Source organism: Gavia stellata, chromosome 18, assembly GCF_030936135.1.
Source record: "Gavia stellata isolate bGavSte3 chromosome 18, bGavSte3.hap2, whole genome shotgun sequence".
In the NCBI taxonomy this organism is placed as follows: domain Eukaryota; kingdom Metazoa; phylum Chordata; class Aves; order Gaviiformes; family Gaviidae; genus Gavia; species Gavia stellata.
In genome coordinates this window covers 14,111,191-14,128,993 of record NC_082611.1, presented here as the reverse complement: position 1 = coordinate 14,128,993, position 17,803 = coordinate 14,111,191, and the positions used below count along the sequence as shown (strand labels likewise).

Genomic DNA, 17,803 nt, shown 5'->3' with positions numbered 1-17,803 from the left:
GGGTTTCCTTATTGACAACACTTGAAATGCTTTACTGATTTATCTCTGTGTTTTATAGCTAACTGTGAGAAGGGTTTATGGCAGCTGCCAAGATACTCAGTCACAGCCTTGCCATTTTTATTACCCCTAGTGACCAGATGGACCAAGCAATCCACATTTCTAGGCTCTGCAGAGTTCTGTTGTTGCACTGATACCTGTTGTTCATAACGCCTGTTCACGTCGCTGTTTCAGACCCACAACTCTTGCTGCCAGGAGAAACACAGCCCCGGTGAGCACTTCTGCAACAAAGGAGATCCATACTAGTGCCAGTGACCAGCCAAACCTGATGTCAATTTCTACCAGGAGATCCTTACTCCTCAGGAGACAGACAGCTTCTTCGAAGGCTGCAGCTGAATATGCAATATAGACACTGATCCCAGTAAGTGTAACAAGAGCTGGGAAACAAAAACATATTCAGCTAGTTAGCATCCACTGCAGAAATTAAAAAGAATTAATTTGATATCTCTTAGGACTTCTCTGCCACTCCTTCCTATCTACGCAGGCCAGATTGCCAGTTAGCTTCTGTTTACCTTTGAAATCTAGTTAAGGCTGGTTTTTAAGGAAGGGTGAGAGGGAAGTAAAGGGAAGGTTATTTCTGTTCATTGAGTTTAATGTGTTCTCACTGTTAAATACTGAATCAAAATGTGTAACAGCAAGCCTACCACAATAAAAATCTAGTCATGTCTTTTACAGATACCTAATGCATGTACATCTCTGTTTTCAATCCTATGTTATAATGCATCCTGATTTCTCACTGCTGTGCACCATGCACAGTTGTCTACCTGTATGCAAGAAAGCCCATGGAGACAGAGATTCTTGCATTTCAGGACAGTGACCTGAATTTAGGATGGTTTCCGAGTATCATAAGTTTTGAGAGTTCAATGTAAATGTGTCAGTGTTTACTGTCACCACCCACCAGGTGTTATGGAGTCACGACTATTCATCACTTCCAAATAATTGAGCCAAAGACATCCTCAGAGAAGACTAAAAATAAATTAATAAAGGCACTCCAACAAGAAGCCAGATGTTTTCAGAATGAAAGGACTGTACAGAAGCTAGCAAACTTAGGAAATGGCACATCTAGCACAAGTACATCCTGGACCTGGAATCTATGTCACTCGAAGGACATATACTAACTTATGACTTTCCTGGATCAGTGGCAGGAAAGATGTGATAGAAAGGCCCTGGATTAAAGGACTGTAGCCCAGGGAAAGTAGATACTGGAACACTTGTAGGACAAGATAGTGTCTTATCTGATTCTGAAGGAGAAAAATTTTGGTCTGGCTTTCTGTTAAATCACGGTGTAAGTCTAGGTGAGTCTGCATTTTTGCCAGAGAGACATGTTTGAGTAAAGACAAACCAAGACAGAAGCGTATTGCGTTATCCAACAGTCAAAATTCATACTCATATTCCTGATTTTAACCATGCCATGCTGCCTATACCTTATTCTAGTTCTCTGCAAGGGGGGAAAAATCACCTTGTCAGCAGAAATGGAAATTACTGTTTTGTTGACATTTTCAACAACATACACTGAGTTCTGTGATCCCCCTTAAATATGGCTGCATTTCAAAAAAAAAATGGGGAAGCACGTGGGATGTCCTGGGATGTGGAACATATCACTTCTGTTATTTTCAAAAAACCTCAGGTTTCTGGAATTTCTTTCTGCTGAGACAGAACTATCAATACCAAACTTCGTGAACTGGTATATCCTATAAAACTGTGCATGCCCGTTACATGCATCAAGCCTCAGTGCAGCTGAAACAGCTGAACAATACTGCCTGTGTGGGAGGAGGGTCTGGGCTTACACCAAAGGCCACCCTGCAGTCTGTTCAGGCTGTCCTGGGAAACAGCACTAGTTGCATCTTCAGAAGATATTCAAGGACCCTTCTCCTAGTACTGTCTTTGAGTTTCCTCTCCCTCTTTGCAACCCCAAGTGTCTTAGAAAGGCACAGTACTCCACTCCTCAGCAGGATAATCACGCTTTGCACTTCACAGCTTTTCATCTTTCACTTACTATTTGGAGTAGTTTTCAAATAGCCTAAGCCTTTTTAGTGAATACAGCTTTCTGATGTTCTAAGGAAATAGAAGTTACTTCTTTTTTTTTTTGGCAGAAGAAAAGCATAATGGGGGATGGTTGGTCTTTGTAAGAGCATTTCAGACTAAAAAGGTCAGTCAAGACTTTAAGACAGCAGCATTCGCTTCCAGCAATCTCTTATCATTCTCCTTTTAGAAACAGGACTGTATGATCAGATGATGAGAGCCAATACTGAGGATCCTCTTTTCTGTTGAGGAAAATTTCTGTTTCAAGTTACATTGTGAAACAGTACTGAAAATTATTTGGAGAAGAAAATGGAGATGAATTTAAACCCAGTTTTCCTACTTTGACAGAACTTCTTTAGTTTTCATTAATAAATGACTTTCTAAAACACAAGAGGTTTTGGTTACAGCAAAAATAATAAAAAACAAAATGTAAAAGAATGTTACTAGCTTCAAATTGAAATGTTACACTCCAACTAAGAGAACTCTTTGGGGTTTCCTTTTGTGACCCACAGTTTGGGGACACCACTCTAGTTCAAAACTAGCAGTGAAGCTAACCCAGGAATGCCTAGCAAGACCCTTTTCAGGAACATGCAAACGCCTTTGAAAAAATGACAGTTTTCTTAATAGCTGTAAGATCTGTGCAAGGCTATCAAACCATATGCTTTACTAATTCCAAAGTCACTTATCCATTACTCCATCACCCTGTCTGTAAAGAATTTGGGCACTGTGCTGAGAAGGTATTAAATCTTTTGTGTTAATGGGCACAGCAAACACATTGTGTTCAAAGTGTGACTCACTCCTCAAGGATGTATGGTTGTGTGTGGTTATTTGCCTTTCCTGACTCTAAGTGGCAGCTTTCTATTCCAGAATCCTGTCAGGAGCTGAGCAGACACCAAGTGAATGAACACCAGCATTATTCTGAAAGCAAACTCTTGCTTAGCTTTTTTTCCCTGGAAGACACAGCAATGTTTCCCAGATACAAACTCTTATTATTTAAAACGGTTAAGCCAGGAGTTTGACAGAGTACCTCCAAAAAGAAAAAGCAGTCCCGTCATTAGAAGCAGTAGGTAGGCCCTGGCGAGAATACTGATGAATCCAGTCATTCCTCCAAAAATCATCAATATCAGGCTGAGGGGCATCAGGATGACAAATGTTCCGTGCATGTCTGAAGAAAAATGAAGAAAGTTAATATTTTAATATTTTATTATGGTATCATTGGATGTACTAATAATTATTGAGTGCAGAGCCCCTGATCAGGATCAAAGCCTTACTCTGTGCTGCACAAACAAGGAGTTGGACAATTTCTTGGGTTTTCAATTTAAGTCAGCAGGACAAATATATGGTATGGAGAAAAAGGTAACATACAAAGCAAGCCCTTCACAGGATCACAGCCTGTGTTTCAAACAGAGACCACAAATATAAAGGATATGCCTACATGGATATATTTAAGCAATTAAACTGTTCTCAGATATTAAGCCCAGCGGGATAACAAGTGATGCATTGCATATCAGGTACTCACTGACAACCTTAATAAAAAGTAGCCCTGGTTATCTGAATCATACAGATCACAGTGAGTGGCATTGTTCTGTTTGGGTGGTGAGAACCACCAGATGCTTTGGTTAAACAATTTCTTTTCTGTCACATGTCCTCTGCTGAACTGGTCTAGCAAATTGTTGACCTTTTCCTTTGTTGCAGCTGACCATCAACTAAAGGTAAATTTTCCCATCCAGCTCTGATCCTGTGCCTGTCATTGTTTTCTACAGCAGCTTCACTAAGGATATTAACCTATCCTGGTTGCTTCCTCCCGTGCTAAATGTTTTACATTAGTCTTTATTGATCCCTATAACATTTGAATAGCTGTGTAAACAGAGGGTTGCTATGTATTTTTTCATATCACACTACTTGCTCCATCATAAACCATCTCTGTGTCATTGTTCCCTCTCATGCAATCTATCCACAACATTGAACCCAACCTTTTCTAGAATAATAACCAAAAAAAGTAATTCCAGCTTCCAGTATCCATTTATTTCATACCAGAGTGAAATGCAGAGTTACTGAGAAAGGAAAACTTAAAATCCATTTTCTGAAGGACTCTGGGCTTCAGTGCCTCATTTAATTTCACAGAGGAACAATGATACACCATTAGCTGGTTCCCAAGGAAAAGGAGTCAGTTAAGAGATCTCAGTTTGTGGGTAATCAGACGATCAATTCCTTTAAGTCACTGCAACTGCCCACTGAAGTGGAGGTACCCCACCTGCCACTGGCAAAGGATCCAGCTTATCCTCTTTGATATTATTATAAAGATAAGACACAATTGTGTATGTATCCCTGTTCAGTTCTAGAACCTTGGAAGGTTAGGAACAGCCTGCATGGGATCAAGGCAGACACTGTTGATTTCTTACTTGAGTGGAATGTGGTTTCAAGACATGATTATTTGTTTTGTGTAGTACAGAACATGCTCACAAGGAAAAAAATGACAAATGAAAAAGTTTTGGAAGGTGACCCTATTGTTCTTCCATTTCCTTTTATTTGCACTGGTATTATATTTTCATATTTAGACCCACATATGCCCCCATCAGGATCAGGTGATGCCCAGAAAGCATGAATTCAGCATTCTGCATTGAAGGGAGCACTTTCTCTCCTTGCTACTAAATCTGAGGATACTCCATGGGCTTTCCTTTAGCAAAACTGGCCATGGCTGCTGTTGCTGGCTAAGAAACCCAAACCTATATAAATTCTCAGACACTAACGGTCAAATTAATCTTCAGCTTACTGTGTATAAACTAGTATGTCAAAACTGTTTGCAAATCTTAAGTTGAATACCAAGGGAAGAAATAGCCATGGAACTTAGTTCAGGAGTTTTACATAGTTGTAAGTGGTTGTCAGGGATGTGATGCAACATGATGTGACAGAACAGAGATTTGGCACATAATTTAGTTCTCATATTCTAGACAGGCAGCAGGAACAAGCTAGTCTTCCACCCCGTTTTGTACTTCCTGAAGGTATTAGGCTTGATTTTGATTCCCCACCATTTTGACATCCCCGTGTGCTCTTAGATTTGGTTTTGCATGTAAGAGGTGAAGAGGCCTGTGGGGGATAAAATCTGATGCAAGTAACACTTTAAAAGTAAGAATGTAAGAATGATGCAACTCCTGTCCTCAGACCTGGCTTTGCTGGGAGGGAAGAAACATAAACAAGGTCATCACTGGGCCTGTGCTTTGTGATTTTGCAGGTGTCCCTCACTAGTCAAAGCTGCTGCTAACAAACTATACCTCAGGACAGTAGCACTAACACTTGCTGTTTCTTTGACTTCCCTTTTCATGGTGCAATTTCAGCTGTTGCAGCTAGGACTGGAACCTTAGCCAGGACAAGTGCGGGTGAAGAAGATAAAGCTCTGAATGTAACCTCTTCTTTTGAAACAAAGGGAAAACAAATCCATACCAGAGCATTCTCCTGGGGAGTGTCATAGATTACAATAATGATCTGTGACAGTCGCATGTAACATCAGAATAACTCTGATTTTTATGCTCTCTTCAGTGAAAATATAGGTTTTGGGGATATCTCAGCTGAAACCCACAGAACCCACTGTGACAGAGCCTTACTTTTCCTACACACAGCTGGGATCACATTTCTCATGAATCACCTGCAGCTTTTTTAAAATCAAATATTTAATGGATTGTATTTGGTTAAACAGCACTTTTATCACCTCCAGTGTTCTAGTTCAATACCTAATACCCATTTGTCCTTCTTCTATGAAATCTGCAACTGCCTGGGAAACTTATTCTAAAATGCTGCCATGGAAACCACTCAGGAATTCATGCCGTCTGGCATATGATATTATGCCATTATATTCCTTGATTAGAGGGACAGAATTAGTTTATAAAAGGACATGACTTAAAATATCTTTACTGCATTTCTGTCTTCAATAATCATCTGTGAAAGAAGTTAAAACATCAATTCTGCGGTCATTTTAGTGTTTTTTAGGTTGTGTTGAAATACATATTTATGCATTACATATTATACATATAACTGTCTTCTTTTTGATGAAATTAATCTAGTATTGAAAAAAAACCCAACCTAAGCATTTTGCACAAGAAGAAGTATGTGCACTTTGCTGTAAAATAGAATTCAGTTTCCCACATCTATTTCTCAACGCCTGAGTTCCCAGTCAGTCCTACACAAAAGATCCAATAGTTTAATCTTGAAAATACTGGAACAAACTGATGAACATTTAAAAAACACTCCAGTTTTTTGTAGCAAAAAATACTTTAATTGCTTGATCTGAGTTAATGAAGTTTTACATCAGCTAGCCAAAGCTGGTTCACTAGAGATCTGACCAAACGTCTGAATGACATCTGCAGCGTGTGTCCAGATCCGTGAATTTGGTAGACATTTCTAAATTACCACCCAACACAATTGTTGACAAGTTGTTTGTAACAGAAATTTCTGGAATGAACTAGAAAAATTGAATGGTGTCAAAAGTAACCAACTTCAGATCTAGCAGTTTTGTCAATCATTTCCTGTTAGCATGCTGGGCCTTAACTGTTTCAAACTAACTTTGGATTTGTTTGCACATCTTATAATAGCAAGTAGTCTCTAGAAATCTGTAATAAGTCACTTCATCAGAAACACTCCAAACGGCAGCAGCTCAGAAGAGCTTAATTAAGGACCTGTTTATCTTCTTCAGCAGTAACTAAATAGCCAGTTAGAAAGACAAAAGCCTCTAGCTGAAACAGAGTGCTGTCAGTAGCTAAAACCAGTGGGTCTGCTCTGGAAAGACTTGGCAAAGTCAGGAAGTGCACCAAGAAAGCCTGACCTGCTTGCAAGGAAGGAAGGAAGGAAACAGCTTAGAGAAACAATGAGCAACAGAAAAGAACTGCTGTCTGTGGCTAAATGTGAGACTTCTGGGCTTGAACCCCAGAGACACAAAGGCCTGGATTCCCTTCTGTTCAGTAGAGAAAAGATGATGGTGGATGAAAGGTCACAGGGTTAGGGTACCCCAGGATAATTAGCTAAGCTCTGGACTTAGTGTTACGTGTTTTGGCTTTATGCTCTTCTCATGCAACAAGTCTCTGAGCTGAACTGGAAGACAAATTGCAGATAGTAGAAATAAAACAATGCTAGACTTGGTGCAGGTGGGTGCTGATGAAAACCTTCAGTACTAGGAATGGGTGGAATGATAAATGTAAGCGATGCGCTGTGGTTCAGATTCCATTGCTACGATACCAATGAATTTGAAAATGAGAACATTTATCAGAAGTTGTCACTCATTATGTCTCAGCTGCAGTAATGCTAAAGTTATCTCAGATTTCTGTATATATTTATTGTAATATCTACTGTAAGTACAGAAGCAAATGTTCACTGGAAACTCTTTGAAGGAGCACTGCACTGTTGCTCAGAAACAAAGCAGATCCGTTTAGGTATACACTCAATTAAGTTAGAATTTCTATGTACATTATTTGGGTCTTATTTCACTTGGCCTCTGAACTGGCTCTCACCAGGTATTCCAGCCCTAGCTGTTTCCTTCTGATAACTTAAAACCAAAAGGAAAAATTTTGAAGAACTGTAAATCCCCCTGGAAAAATGTAATGGCAGCCAAAGAATAAGGCGTTCTGGGATTAGGAGCAGGATTATAAACACGTAACTCAGTAAAAATGAAGCAGGCCCATAAAGAGTGGGGAGAAGTGTGAAAGCAGCTGGTTAGTGACTGTTACAGGGTCCACATGCTGTAAGGAAACCTAGTCTAGTTTAACAGTACTATTAAACTAACTTTGTTGAGGAAGAAACCAAGGCAGCTGTTACATTATAACAACTGAGGTATCAGTAACTGTCCCTACTGCAAAGATTGTTTCCCTACAGGAAGCTCTAACTTCCCTGCAGGAAGCACTAACTTGTCTGCAGCCTCATAGTTCCAGTTACATCGATGTCTAAAAATGAAAAAATAAAAATACTCTGGGGAGAATAATTTAACAGTTGTGCATGGACAGCTGCACACTCCAGTCTTGGTTTTATAGCAAGAAGAACATTTTCTTCCAGCCATACATAAGTGGAAACCACATCCATTAACTGATCATCTCTGGATGGCTCAGGAATAGAGGAGAGCACTAAAAAGTGACTTGTAACAGGAAATCAATCACTGGCCATGATGTTCATGTCACTAACAAAAAAAACAGGATTGTCAGAGGCTTAATCATACCTTGTAGGTACCTAATGCAGCTGGCTTATGTGTCAGGGGCAAAGCAGGCAGCCGTTAAGAAATAACAGTAGTTCCTCTCACGTTATTTTTCATAACACTAGCCCCAGCTCTGCAGTGTAGATGGGACCCCACACCAGTTTGGGGCGCAAAGCTAAGATTCAAGAGAAATTATCTGCTTTGTAATTTTGCAACTGTTTGCATCTTTGGACCAAAAATGGCCTCTTACATTTTGGCCAAATAACACGTTATAGATGTTGCTTTGATGTGCCAAAAGAAAAAAACAAAAAAAAACTTTTGTGGCAATTTGGTTTTAAACTGTAAGGCGGAGGGGCGGGGGTGTCACACAAAAAAATCTCAACATTTTAACAAGTTTCACCATGCTTTGAAAAAACCTTAGCCACAGCTTTCTAGGATCAGCAGATCATATAGCATTTAGGTCAGAAGAATGCAGATGGAAGTAATTTTTATGTTACCAAGCAGGGGTCACTATCCAGCCGTAACTTGAGACACACAGGAACAGGTTACTTGAGTTTCCAAAAAGTCAAGCTCATGGCAGAGTTTTGACAGGATACATTAGTATCCAGCGAACACATTACTTTCTTCTTTTGACAGCTCATCTGTCCTGCAAGAAGTACTTGAACCAAGTCCAGAGTATAAATTGATTTTGATTAGAAATATTTACAAAATTGTTCATTTTGCAGGGATTACACTGGTGCTGTCTTCAGCTAAATCTATACTAGTATTTACTAATTATTAACAATACGGACTTTGGTAAATGAAAAATATATTACAAAAACGCCCAAGAGTAACCCCAATGTAACTTGATGGGTTTGTGTTTTGGGTTTTTTTTTGTTTGTTTTATTTGGTTTATTTTACAAAGCTGCAACTCTTGGGGAAAATTTTTCAGTAGATTAAATACTGCCATTCCTTCTATGCACCAACCTCCCTCTCTCTGTATGTGATCCTCAACATCTTAGATGTGATTTTGAATGTTATGTTTCTTCTATTAGAAAATGGCAAAGCTGCTCAGAACTCCTGATGCAGCTTCCTTTGAAGTCAGAGTGACATCCTTCTTTTACCATTTAGTGAGAGATGGATTCAGCTCATCATGAAAAAAAGTTGCTTTTTCTGCTTGTCTTCTGTAGCTGGCATAGGAGAACGCATGGCAAGACAAGATATCTGGGTGTATTTGCTGACAGATTTCAGTTTTAAACGTGACTCTCAGAGGACTATCTTTAATCCTAGTGGTCACCGAGAGACCCTAATAACTGTCTAAATTGTGAAAAGCGACACTTTCATTTTAATCTTGTATGGGACAGAGGAAAATGTACATCTCCGGTAAAAAGATTTTTTTTTAAATGCAGAAATTTCAGAAAAGCTAGTGGTAGGTAGTCTAGTGGTATCTTTTTTTAGACAGTGGCTGATGTTTTAAACAAATATATAACCATGCATAATGTAATTTGTAGTAGGAGAGTATTTTATACATTGTGGGTTTGAGGGAGAGAAAGGGTATACACCATATGTTCAGCTGGAGGGAGTGGTAAGAAAAGAAATGGAAGCTGAATGTACAGGAGAAGGCATGCTTATGTCCAATCCATTAGAGAAATTGCTCAAGAGTACTCCCGTGATGTGAAAATACATCATACTCTCAGGCTTAACAAGACCTAGGTTAATTGCCTGAATAATATTGCTGGTAGCACAGAACTTTAACTTGTCCGCCCAATTTTTTTAATTTCCCAGGAGCTCTATTTGAAGTATGCAATAAGCCTAAAAGGAGTCTGCTGGGGATGAATAGGAGAGAGATTGGAAATGTGAAGGCTTTTCATTCTCTAATGAATCGTTTGTCTTCTGGTAGTGACCAATACTTCTGTTTCCACTTAGACCCAGCTCTTTGCACTCAGGTATAGACTTTCTCCCATCTTTTTGGCACTTGTGTCTAGTTAAAGACATGCCAGGAAGAGTATGGGAACTCTGAAGAATGGGGGACAGGATTCCCGATGTGTTACCTAAGTGCCTGCATTAGGAGACAGCCCTTCTAAATCTTTGTAGGAATAATGGGCAAGAAACACGATTGATGTTGCCAGAGCTCCTGAAATTCAGTCTGCCAGTGAGAAATATGGGTGTACAGCTAGACAGAATGAGATTAATTCCATGTGAATGTGTCTCACACAGACACCTGCACAGGCATACACACAGAAAAAATAATTTATTGAATAAAGCTGTGCACTTAGCCTGTTTGCCCATATAGCAACACGTGAAGAAATTACTGCTGGAATACATGATCCCAGAATTGTCCTCTAAAATTCTAGTAAAAATGTGTTGTAGATGAAGATGAAGGTTTGCCCTGATCTACCTAAATATGATTCAGTGATCACAGTTAGAAAATCTTTAAGAAAGAAATGTAACACTGAAAAGGAAGGTCATACCTCAGTACTTAACAAACCTAGATGTCACTAGAAATATCTATATATCCTAGAAGTAAGAAGTACTGACATGGCACTTCCTATGTTCAGCTGCTATTGCTGTGGGTCTGTAGCCTCACCACACTGAAACTGCATTGAAGTTGAACATCTAAAATATCACAAAGTTTGTTCTGTAGGGCATTCTAATCAAACCTAGTAGGTTCTTTCAATGAAAGCATCTTTGATTTTTTATTTCATCATTTTTAGGCAGGCTACACCTGCTTATAATAAAATCTGCAAGTCTCTTTGCAGACCTGAAGTCTTTGTCCACGAACCTAAAAATAGTACTTGATATTAGAGCGAGAGATAAAAAATTTCTCTGAGACTCTGAAGAGTCTGTAAATGTAGTTATGAATGCAATTTTTACTCATATTCACTATTTTCTTACACTTCATGACTCCCAAAGAGCTGTCCTTTGTTTCCAAGTCAACATTATTTTTATAAGAAAAAGAGCTCTGTATAGTCTTTGCTTTTGGTTTTGCAGAATTCAGCTTTCATTGAAGAGCTGTAATCTAAAATCTCCTCATCTGAGAAAAATTACAGATGTATCTTTTACAAATATGAACACAGCTTTTGAAATGCTAATAATTTTATCCTGAAATTTAGACTATCCCCAACATAATAGTTGAGGTGCCCACACTTAAAACATGATCAGTCTGGTTAGGTTCAATTAACTTGGAACCCTCAAAGGCTTAAGTGATCCAGCAGACAATCATTTTCACTGATCCTCACAGTTTTCAGCAACAAGCTAAGGCCCTCTGTCTTAAGCAAGGAAGGTTAAAGAAATGGCATCTTCCAATTTGAAAGCACAGAGAGACAATCTGTGCTGTTAGTCTTGAACTTGTCAGTATGTTTGTATGGCTGTTTCAGGAGCCCACTGGGATCTTATCCTACTTTAACTTTCCAGTTACTGTTGCAACACAACTACATTAGCATCAGTACCTCATAGGCTTACTTCGACACGTTTGCTGCACTTTTAGCCATATCATGAGATGCTGCTCCAAGAGACTAAAGACACTCTAAGCCTCTCTGAAGGATTGCTCAGGAAAATGGCTGGTTTGAGGGAAAAGTACCATTTTTAAGACACATGACAAATGCATATATTCTGCTTGCAAGGGGAAAACAGCCAGAGTCAGTAAGGAGAGGTAAGTGAATAAAAATTAAAAAAAAACCAAGCCCATATACAAGCATGTATGAGCAAAACATTGTGCAGAATATGATGGAAAGAAGCTAAATCATCTTTAAGGAGAAGCCTAGAAGTATTTGAAAATGTTTACTTCGGACTTTCTGAAAACATTCTGACATTGAGAAATGAATCTAAACAAAAAGAAGTAAAAACCAACCAACACAGTTAGAAACTCAAACTTTTTGAACACGATGTTCTTCAAAGACTTTGAACACTGCTTTTAGTCACTGATTTATTTTCCTAAATTCCCGGATACTTAAGGTTTTTTCAGTGCAAGGAATCCCACTGAAAGGGTAGATAAGTAGCTGTCTTAAAGATTAGTTTAAATGTGTGCTTAAGTGATTTTCAGTGATCAAACTCTTTTGAGGGGATTTTGACTATTTTTGCCTTTCATTTTTAACAATTGTGCACCTTCCTGAGCCATTCCACACAGAAACATCTGGCACCTGTGGAAGAAATTAGCTGAACTTGACATCAAATAGATGGTTATTTCAACCGTAACCCCACTTAAAGACCACATGCAGTGACAGATATTGTACAGAAGCAAGGTCAAAATACTATCTCAAAGAGCTCCCCTCTGAATCAGAAATGAGACCTTCTAAGTGGCTAGGGAGGGAGGGAAGGGTGGATGGAAGTACAGAAATAATATAAAAGTTACTCACACAAAAGCTGTCTGTGTGAATCAGTAATGTTTGTATTCTCAGGCCAGAAGGGGTTTATCAAAGGGTAACATTCGCTCCTCACTAACAGAGAAGGGAAAAAACAATGAGAAAAAATTAAGCTAGAATATCTTATTGCAATATATTACCTTTTTTTTTTGCATGTACATATAATTCATATAATATTATCTGTTTTAAAAACAGTCATTCCTAGTTAGGGAAGGAAAGGAGGGGGTTTTCAGTACCCATCATTGGCCAACTTCTGCGCCCATGGGGCCTGCCACTGAAGTCAAGAGGGAAACATCTGCACGTTCCAGTGGGGCTCAGGGTACGGCAAAGGGGAGAATTCCTTTAACCTGCTCCTTCTCCCCTGCTCCACTGGAAGCAACATCCTTTCTTGCCTATGATGAACTTTGCTTGCTCCTTGTTTTTAATGGTGGAATCAAAAGCAAAAGTAATATGGCATACAAATTAAACTAAATGGCGAAAATCCTCTAATATCCAGATAGAGTTTATGGATCTTTCATTGAAATCCAGAAGTGTGAAATACCAAGCAAGATCAAATGCTGTACAATTACTTGGTGAGCCTTTAGTCACTTACCTGTACCTAATATGGGATTAAGTTAATTTTATTTATATTATTTCTAGATATACATTTCAAAGTAATAATATTTACATTGATATAATTTACATTAATATTACTTGTATTATTTATGTATGTAAACTATATCTTGTTTAATAGTATTTATATTCTTTACATTATTATTTGTCATTTTAATGGCTTTAACCCAGAACTTTCGCCCCTTAATTCCCCCTGAGTCAAATGAAAAGACATCTCTCTCCTTCTAAATGGTTAACGTTTATTAAATTAGTCTGAATTAAAAGCTAATGTAAATCAGGTTACAGTAGCGGAAAATTCGCTATCCCTATGTCTCCTTCGGCCAGCGGTGCAAGAGAGAGTCGGCAAAGAACTGCCGAAGGGTGGAGAGCCGCCGCAGGCGAGCGGACTGTTTTTCTGACAAGTCCAGCCACAAGAAGCAGCTACGGCCACCGCCGGCCCCGGCCCCGGCCCCGGCCCCGGCCCCGCCGTGCGGCACTTGCTGCAACAGGCCGGAGCTGCCCGCCCCGCCGCCGGGAAGGTCCAAGCCCGCTCCCCCCCCTCCGCCGGCGGACACGCGTGGGGCGCGGCGCCCCGCGGCAGGAGGAGCGCTCCCCGGCGGGGGCGGGCGGCTCCCCGCGCGGCCCGCGCGCCCGCCCGCCCGCGCCACTCACCGCGGCAGGTCCGCCACAGACCCGAGTGCGAGCTGAGGGCGTCCGTGCCGTTGCGGGACGTCTCCAGCTTGGAGGCATCGATGATGTACCAGAAGTCCGTCGCGATGGCCACCACGAGGAAGACGAAGCTTGAAACGCCCACCAGGGCCACGAAGAGGGCGAGGACGCCCAAGTCCACCTTCATGCTGCCGCCCGCCGCCGCCCCGCCTCAGCCGGACCCTCCGGCCGCGCCCGCGCCGTCCCCGCAGCGGCCGCGCGACGCTCGCGCCGCGCCTCGCCGGGCCAGCGGGGCCCGCCGCAGGTAGCCCGCCTCGAGCCCCGCCCCGGCCGCGCGGCGCGAAGGGCTGCCTCCCGCCGCTCCTCGCCTGCCGCCGGGCGGAGCCGGGGCGGCCCCGCGTCCCGCCGCAGCGCCTCAGCCTCGGCCCCGGCCCCGCAGGGCCCCCGGCCCGGCCCGGCCCCGCGCGGTTCGCTTTCCCGCCCTGCCTGTCAGCCCCGACCGCTGGCCCGGCGCTCTCCCCGAAGGGCTGCGGAGGAGTGCGTGTGGGGAGGGGGCGCTGAGCCCCGCGGCTTGGGCACGGACAGGGCAGCCCTTGAAGATACGGCTGCCTTCCTAGAAAGGGATACCTGTCGGAAAATACGGGGAGGGGGGCATCCCGACAGCTTAGGCAGCTTTGAAACTCCGGGATGGTCTCACCTCGGGACAAAAGCTTCCTTATTCCACACACCACCGTCCTTGAGGAGAGGAGGGGGCAGAAGCCAGCGTCCGGGCAGCCGTGACAGTGCTGGTGTTCTTACAGCCCTCCTGTTGTTGTCTGTATTTACAAGAGATTTCCTCTTGTTGTTTGCCTTCCAGATGCCGACCTCAGAAGGACAGATCTAACCTAATTTGAAAGGTGGTGTGAGAGAAGGCAGTAACGTGGCGATTGCTGCCTGATGCAGAGATGTCTGTACCCTGCTCGGGATCGTTTTCCTGTTGAAGTACCACTGATGGAGGGAAGGACGCAAGCAGTATACCCTCTTCCCAAAACTTGAGAAGGACAAACAGTTACCCAGTTTCCAAGGGCACACGTGTTCATGTGTGAGCCCCTAAGCTACACATCACCTAGCCTCCTGTTCATCTTCAGCCCACTGAAATCTGTTGGATGACAAGGTAAACTGCAGTAACACAACCTTGTTTTTAAATCTGCAGAGCATTTATTATGGAGTTTTACTGCGTCAGTTCACTGGCATAAAGATACAGTGCAGGTAGTGTCAAGAGGGCATCTTGTTTTCTTACTCGTAATTCACTTCAGGCCTTCCAGGGAATTGCTGAATAACTCCCAGTCATTAAAAAAATCATTCTCATTTATTTTCTGGCATGGACACAGGGCAGAATATGTGACATCATTGCCCATCCATGGCAACAAGCTATCGTGAACCAGTAGGGTTTCAGCAGTAGGATCCGTCAAAAGGAAAATATTCCTTGAGAGAGAAATATGTTTATTTAAATACAGTAATTATCAGCACTACAGACCACATTTTGCTCTGCAAAAGTACTGGAAGGTGTATATTGCCAAGCCTTTCCATTCAGGAATACGCAGCTTGCTTTCTTCTGAAATTTCAGATGCTGAAGCAGCATCTCTTTCTTATCCAAGTTGTATTCGTAATATATGAAAGTGCCTGTGTAGTTCTACAAACTAAGCAGCTGTTACCTCGTTGTAATTGTGATGGTTGGGTGATAGAAGCCATACAACGTTTATGAAGCAAGGTGAAATGTTTTGTTAGACTAACTGATGCAGTAGGAAAAAATGAATGAGCTTTGGGGTACATGAGTCTTAACTGGGACCCCAACCTTGTCTGTTTTTGCCAACTATATTTGCAGAGTTACTTGGAAGTTTTACTTAGCCCCATAAACGCCATTTATTGAGCAGATGTTTTATCAGCTCTCTTCTCATAAATCTAAACCAGAGGCATTCATACATCTAAACCATCATGCCACTGCAATGATCAGCCATTGTCATCTTCCAGTTAAAATCAAGGGAAAGCAAAGGGTGTAAAACTACAGGAACATTTAACCCAGTTGGGTCCAAGCTGTTAATCAGGTATTGTATGAAATGCTTACTGCCAGTGGAGATCTGTGTCCTGGAGAGTTCTTGTTCTAGTCTTGGGTCTCACAAAGTTCTGGACACATGCTTATTTTTAGAAACAAGATTAAATAATTTGTTTTAGCCATCAAGATATGTGGAGGTCCTTGTAGAATCTGTCTAGATTCATTTTACAGTAAACAAAAGTTAGAGCCTGCTAACCCCTGATCCTTTTGTGACCAGACTATGTTGATAGAAAAGTTTATGTCAAGAATAAATCAACTCTACATGGAGGTTTAATTTCCACATCAGCATAATCTATTTAGGCATTCATTCCCATGCTGAGAAAAAATTAATTCCTACAAAGTCAGAAAAATAAAAAAGTAGAGTTCATCAAAACACCTTCATGTATTCATTAGGAAAGGTTTGTAATGAAAGGAAAAAGCCAGTAGTACAGATTAGCTTCTCCAGAGATTTAATTTCCAATTTACTGAAGTCTCTAAATGAACACAAGATTCTGAAAGTTAAACTAGGGTTTTCAGCATACAAGATTCAAAATTTTTAATCCAGACTTATCTTTGTGGAGAAGGAATAATTCACTTTGCATAGACAGACTAGGTGTCGGTTATATCTGCTAACATTAATCTGCTGCTCTGCATATCAGGGAGAATTCAGAAAATGCTCCCAAAGTTGCAGTCAATTATTAGCCCACAGAGTGTGATGCAGCAAAATTAGCAGTCTTCCAGCTTGAGCAGAGCAGAGCTAGTGTAAGTAACTTTTACCCTATCCTTTCTGCTTGCAAGGTTACATGGGTGCTGAAGGATTCAGAGGGTGTTGTGCTCTGGAAATCACCAGTGTGGCTTCCCAGGACTCTTACTGGGTAAAATGCATCTATAGTACAGTTCCTTCTGCGTTGTGCTGAACCTGTCCTGTACTTGTTCAGCAGTTATGTTTAATAATAGAGAGTTAAGTCCAAATGAGATCCTTGAGGTAAAGTTGCTGTGGAAGTACTAACTAATTGTGTTAATACTGGAAAGGAGTGAGTGAAAGCCAGAGAAAGTGATTTGGCACTTTGTGGTCAATCCTTCTAAACGGTTTAGAGAGTATCAGTGCTTAGAGTAGGAAACAGCATGTCATTAATCCTGTTACAAACACGCTTGCTATCAACAAAACGTCCACCTTCTCTCTGGACTTAACTTCTGTCTGAATTTAAAAGAGCAATTCCTCTCATAGGTCCAGTGTTTGTCTTTTCAAACTACATAAACTATCCATGTAAGTTCAGTAAGCATGTATACTTTTTCAGACATTCATCAAAACCTTTCTTTTTAAAAAAGACTCTTCTCACAAGATGAATTCCTCAGTTTTCCCCAATGTTTATTTTATTTCATTTCCCCGGCTCTGTTTGTATTTGTGAAAGAGGTGATTGAGTTACTAAATTATATGTAAACTGAGGAAGGGAGGGATTCCCGCAACATTTACCCATACGACTGCGGGAAAGTAAATGCCAGTCAGCATAAACGTGCACCAATGACTGTAATTAATCGCTGCCACAGAAACAAGAACTATCAACACACCTGATGTCATTTGCAATCTTTTCCTGGGAAATACTACATTTTTTCACCTGTTCTTTTTTTTTCTTTGACTGAAGAATTAAATAGAAAACCAGTTTACCATTCAGCGTTCCAGTAAAGCTGATTCTGAAATTTATTGTTCGTTTCAACTATTAAAAGATTGCCACAATTACTTCCCCTGTGGTTCAAAAGAGAAAAGCTGAAAGGCAATGTACAGTATTACAATTTTCAGATTCGCTGCCCTTTGAAATTACTAACTTTTGGCTGGTTGACCTGAGGTTTCGCCATTACTTCTCAGATTTAATCTTGTCATCA

General features: G+C 41.0%; 1 protein-coding gene across 1 annotated transcript; it reads right to left on the bottom strand.

The window, feature by feature from the left end:
• Positions 1-201: 201 nt before the first annotated feature.
• TMEM114 (transmembrane protein 114) lies at positions 202-14,038 on the bottom strand. Its single transcript, XM_059826556.1, has 4 exons — positions 13,855-14,038; positions 12,586-12,666; positions 3,107-3,244; positions 202-434 (listed from the first exon to the last, which is right to left on the bottom strand). Exons 1-4 carry the CDS (start codon positions 14,036-14,038, stop codon positions 202-204), a joined length of 636 nt encoding a protein of 211 aa, XP_059682539.1.
• Positions 14,039-17,803: the final 3,765 nt, after the last annotated feature.

Bases quoted from the DNA above. Each gene is read 5' to 3' on its own strand.
- TMEM114 (XM_059826556.1), bottom strand. From the start codon at position 14,038: ATGAAGGTGGACTTGGGCGTCCTCGCCCTCTTCGTGGCCCTGGTGGGC. The intron at 3,245-12,585 runs GTGAGTAACTTT...ATTTTTCTTCAG, and splicing joins TTCACACAGACAGCTTTTGT to ACATGCACGGAACATTTGTC. The intron at 435-3,106 runs GTACTCTGTCAA...TTTGTTTCCCAG, and splicing joins ACTGCTTTTTCTTTTTGGAG to CTCTTGTTACACTTACTGGG.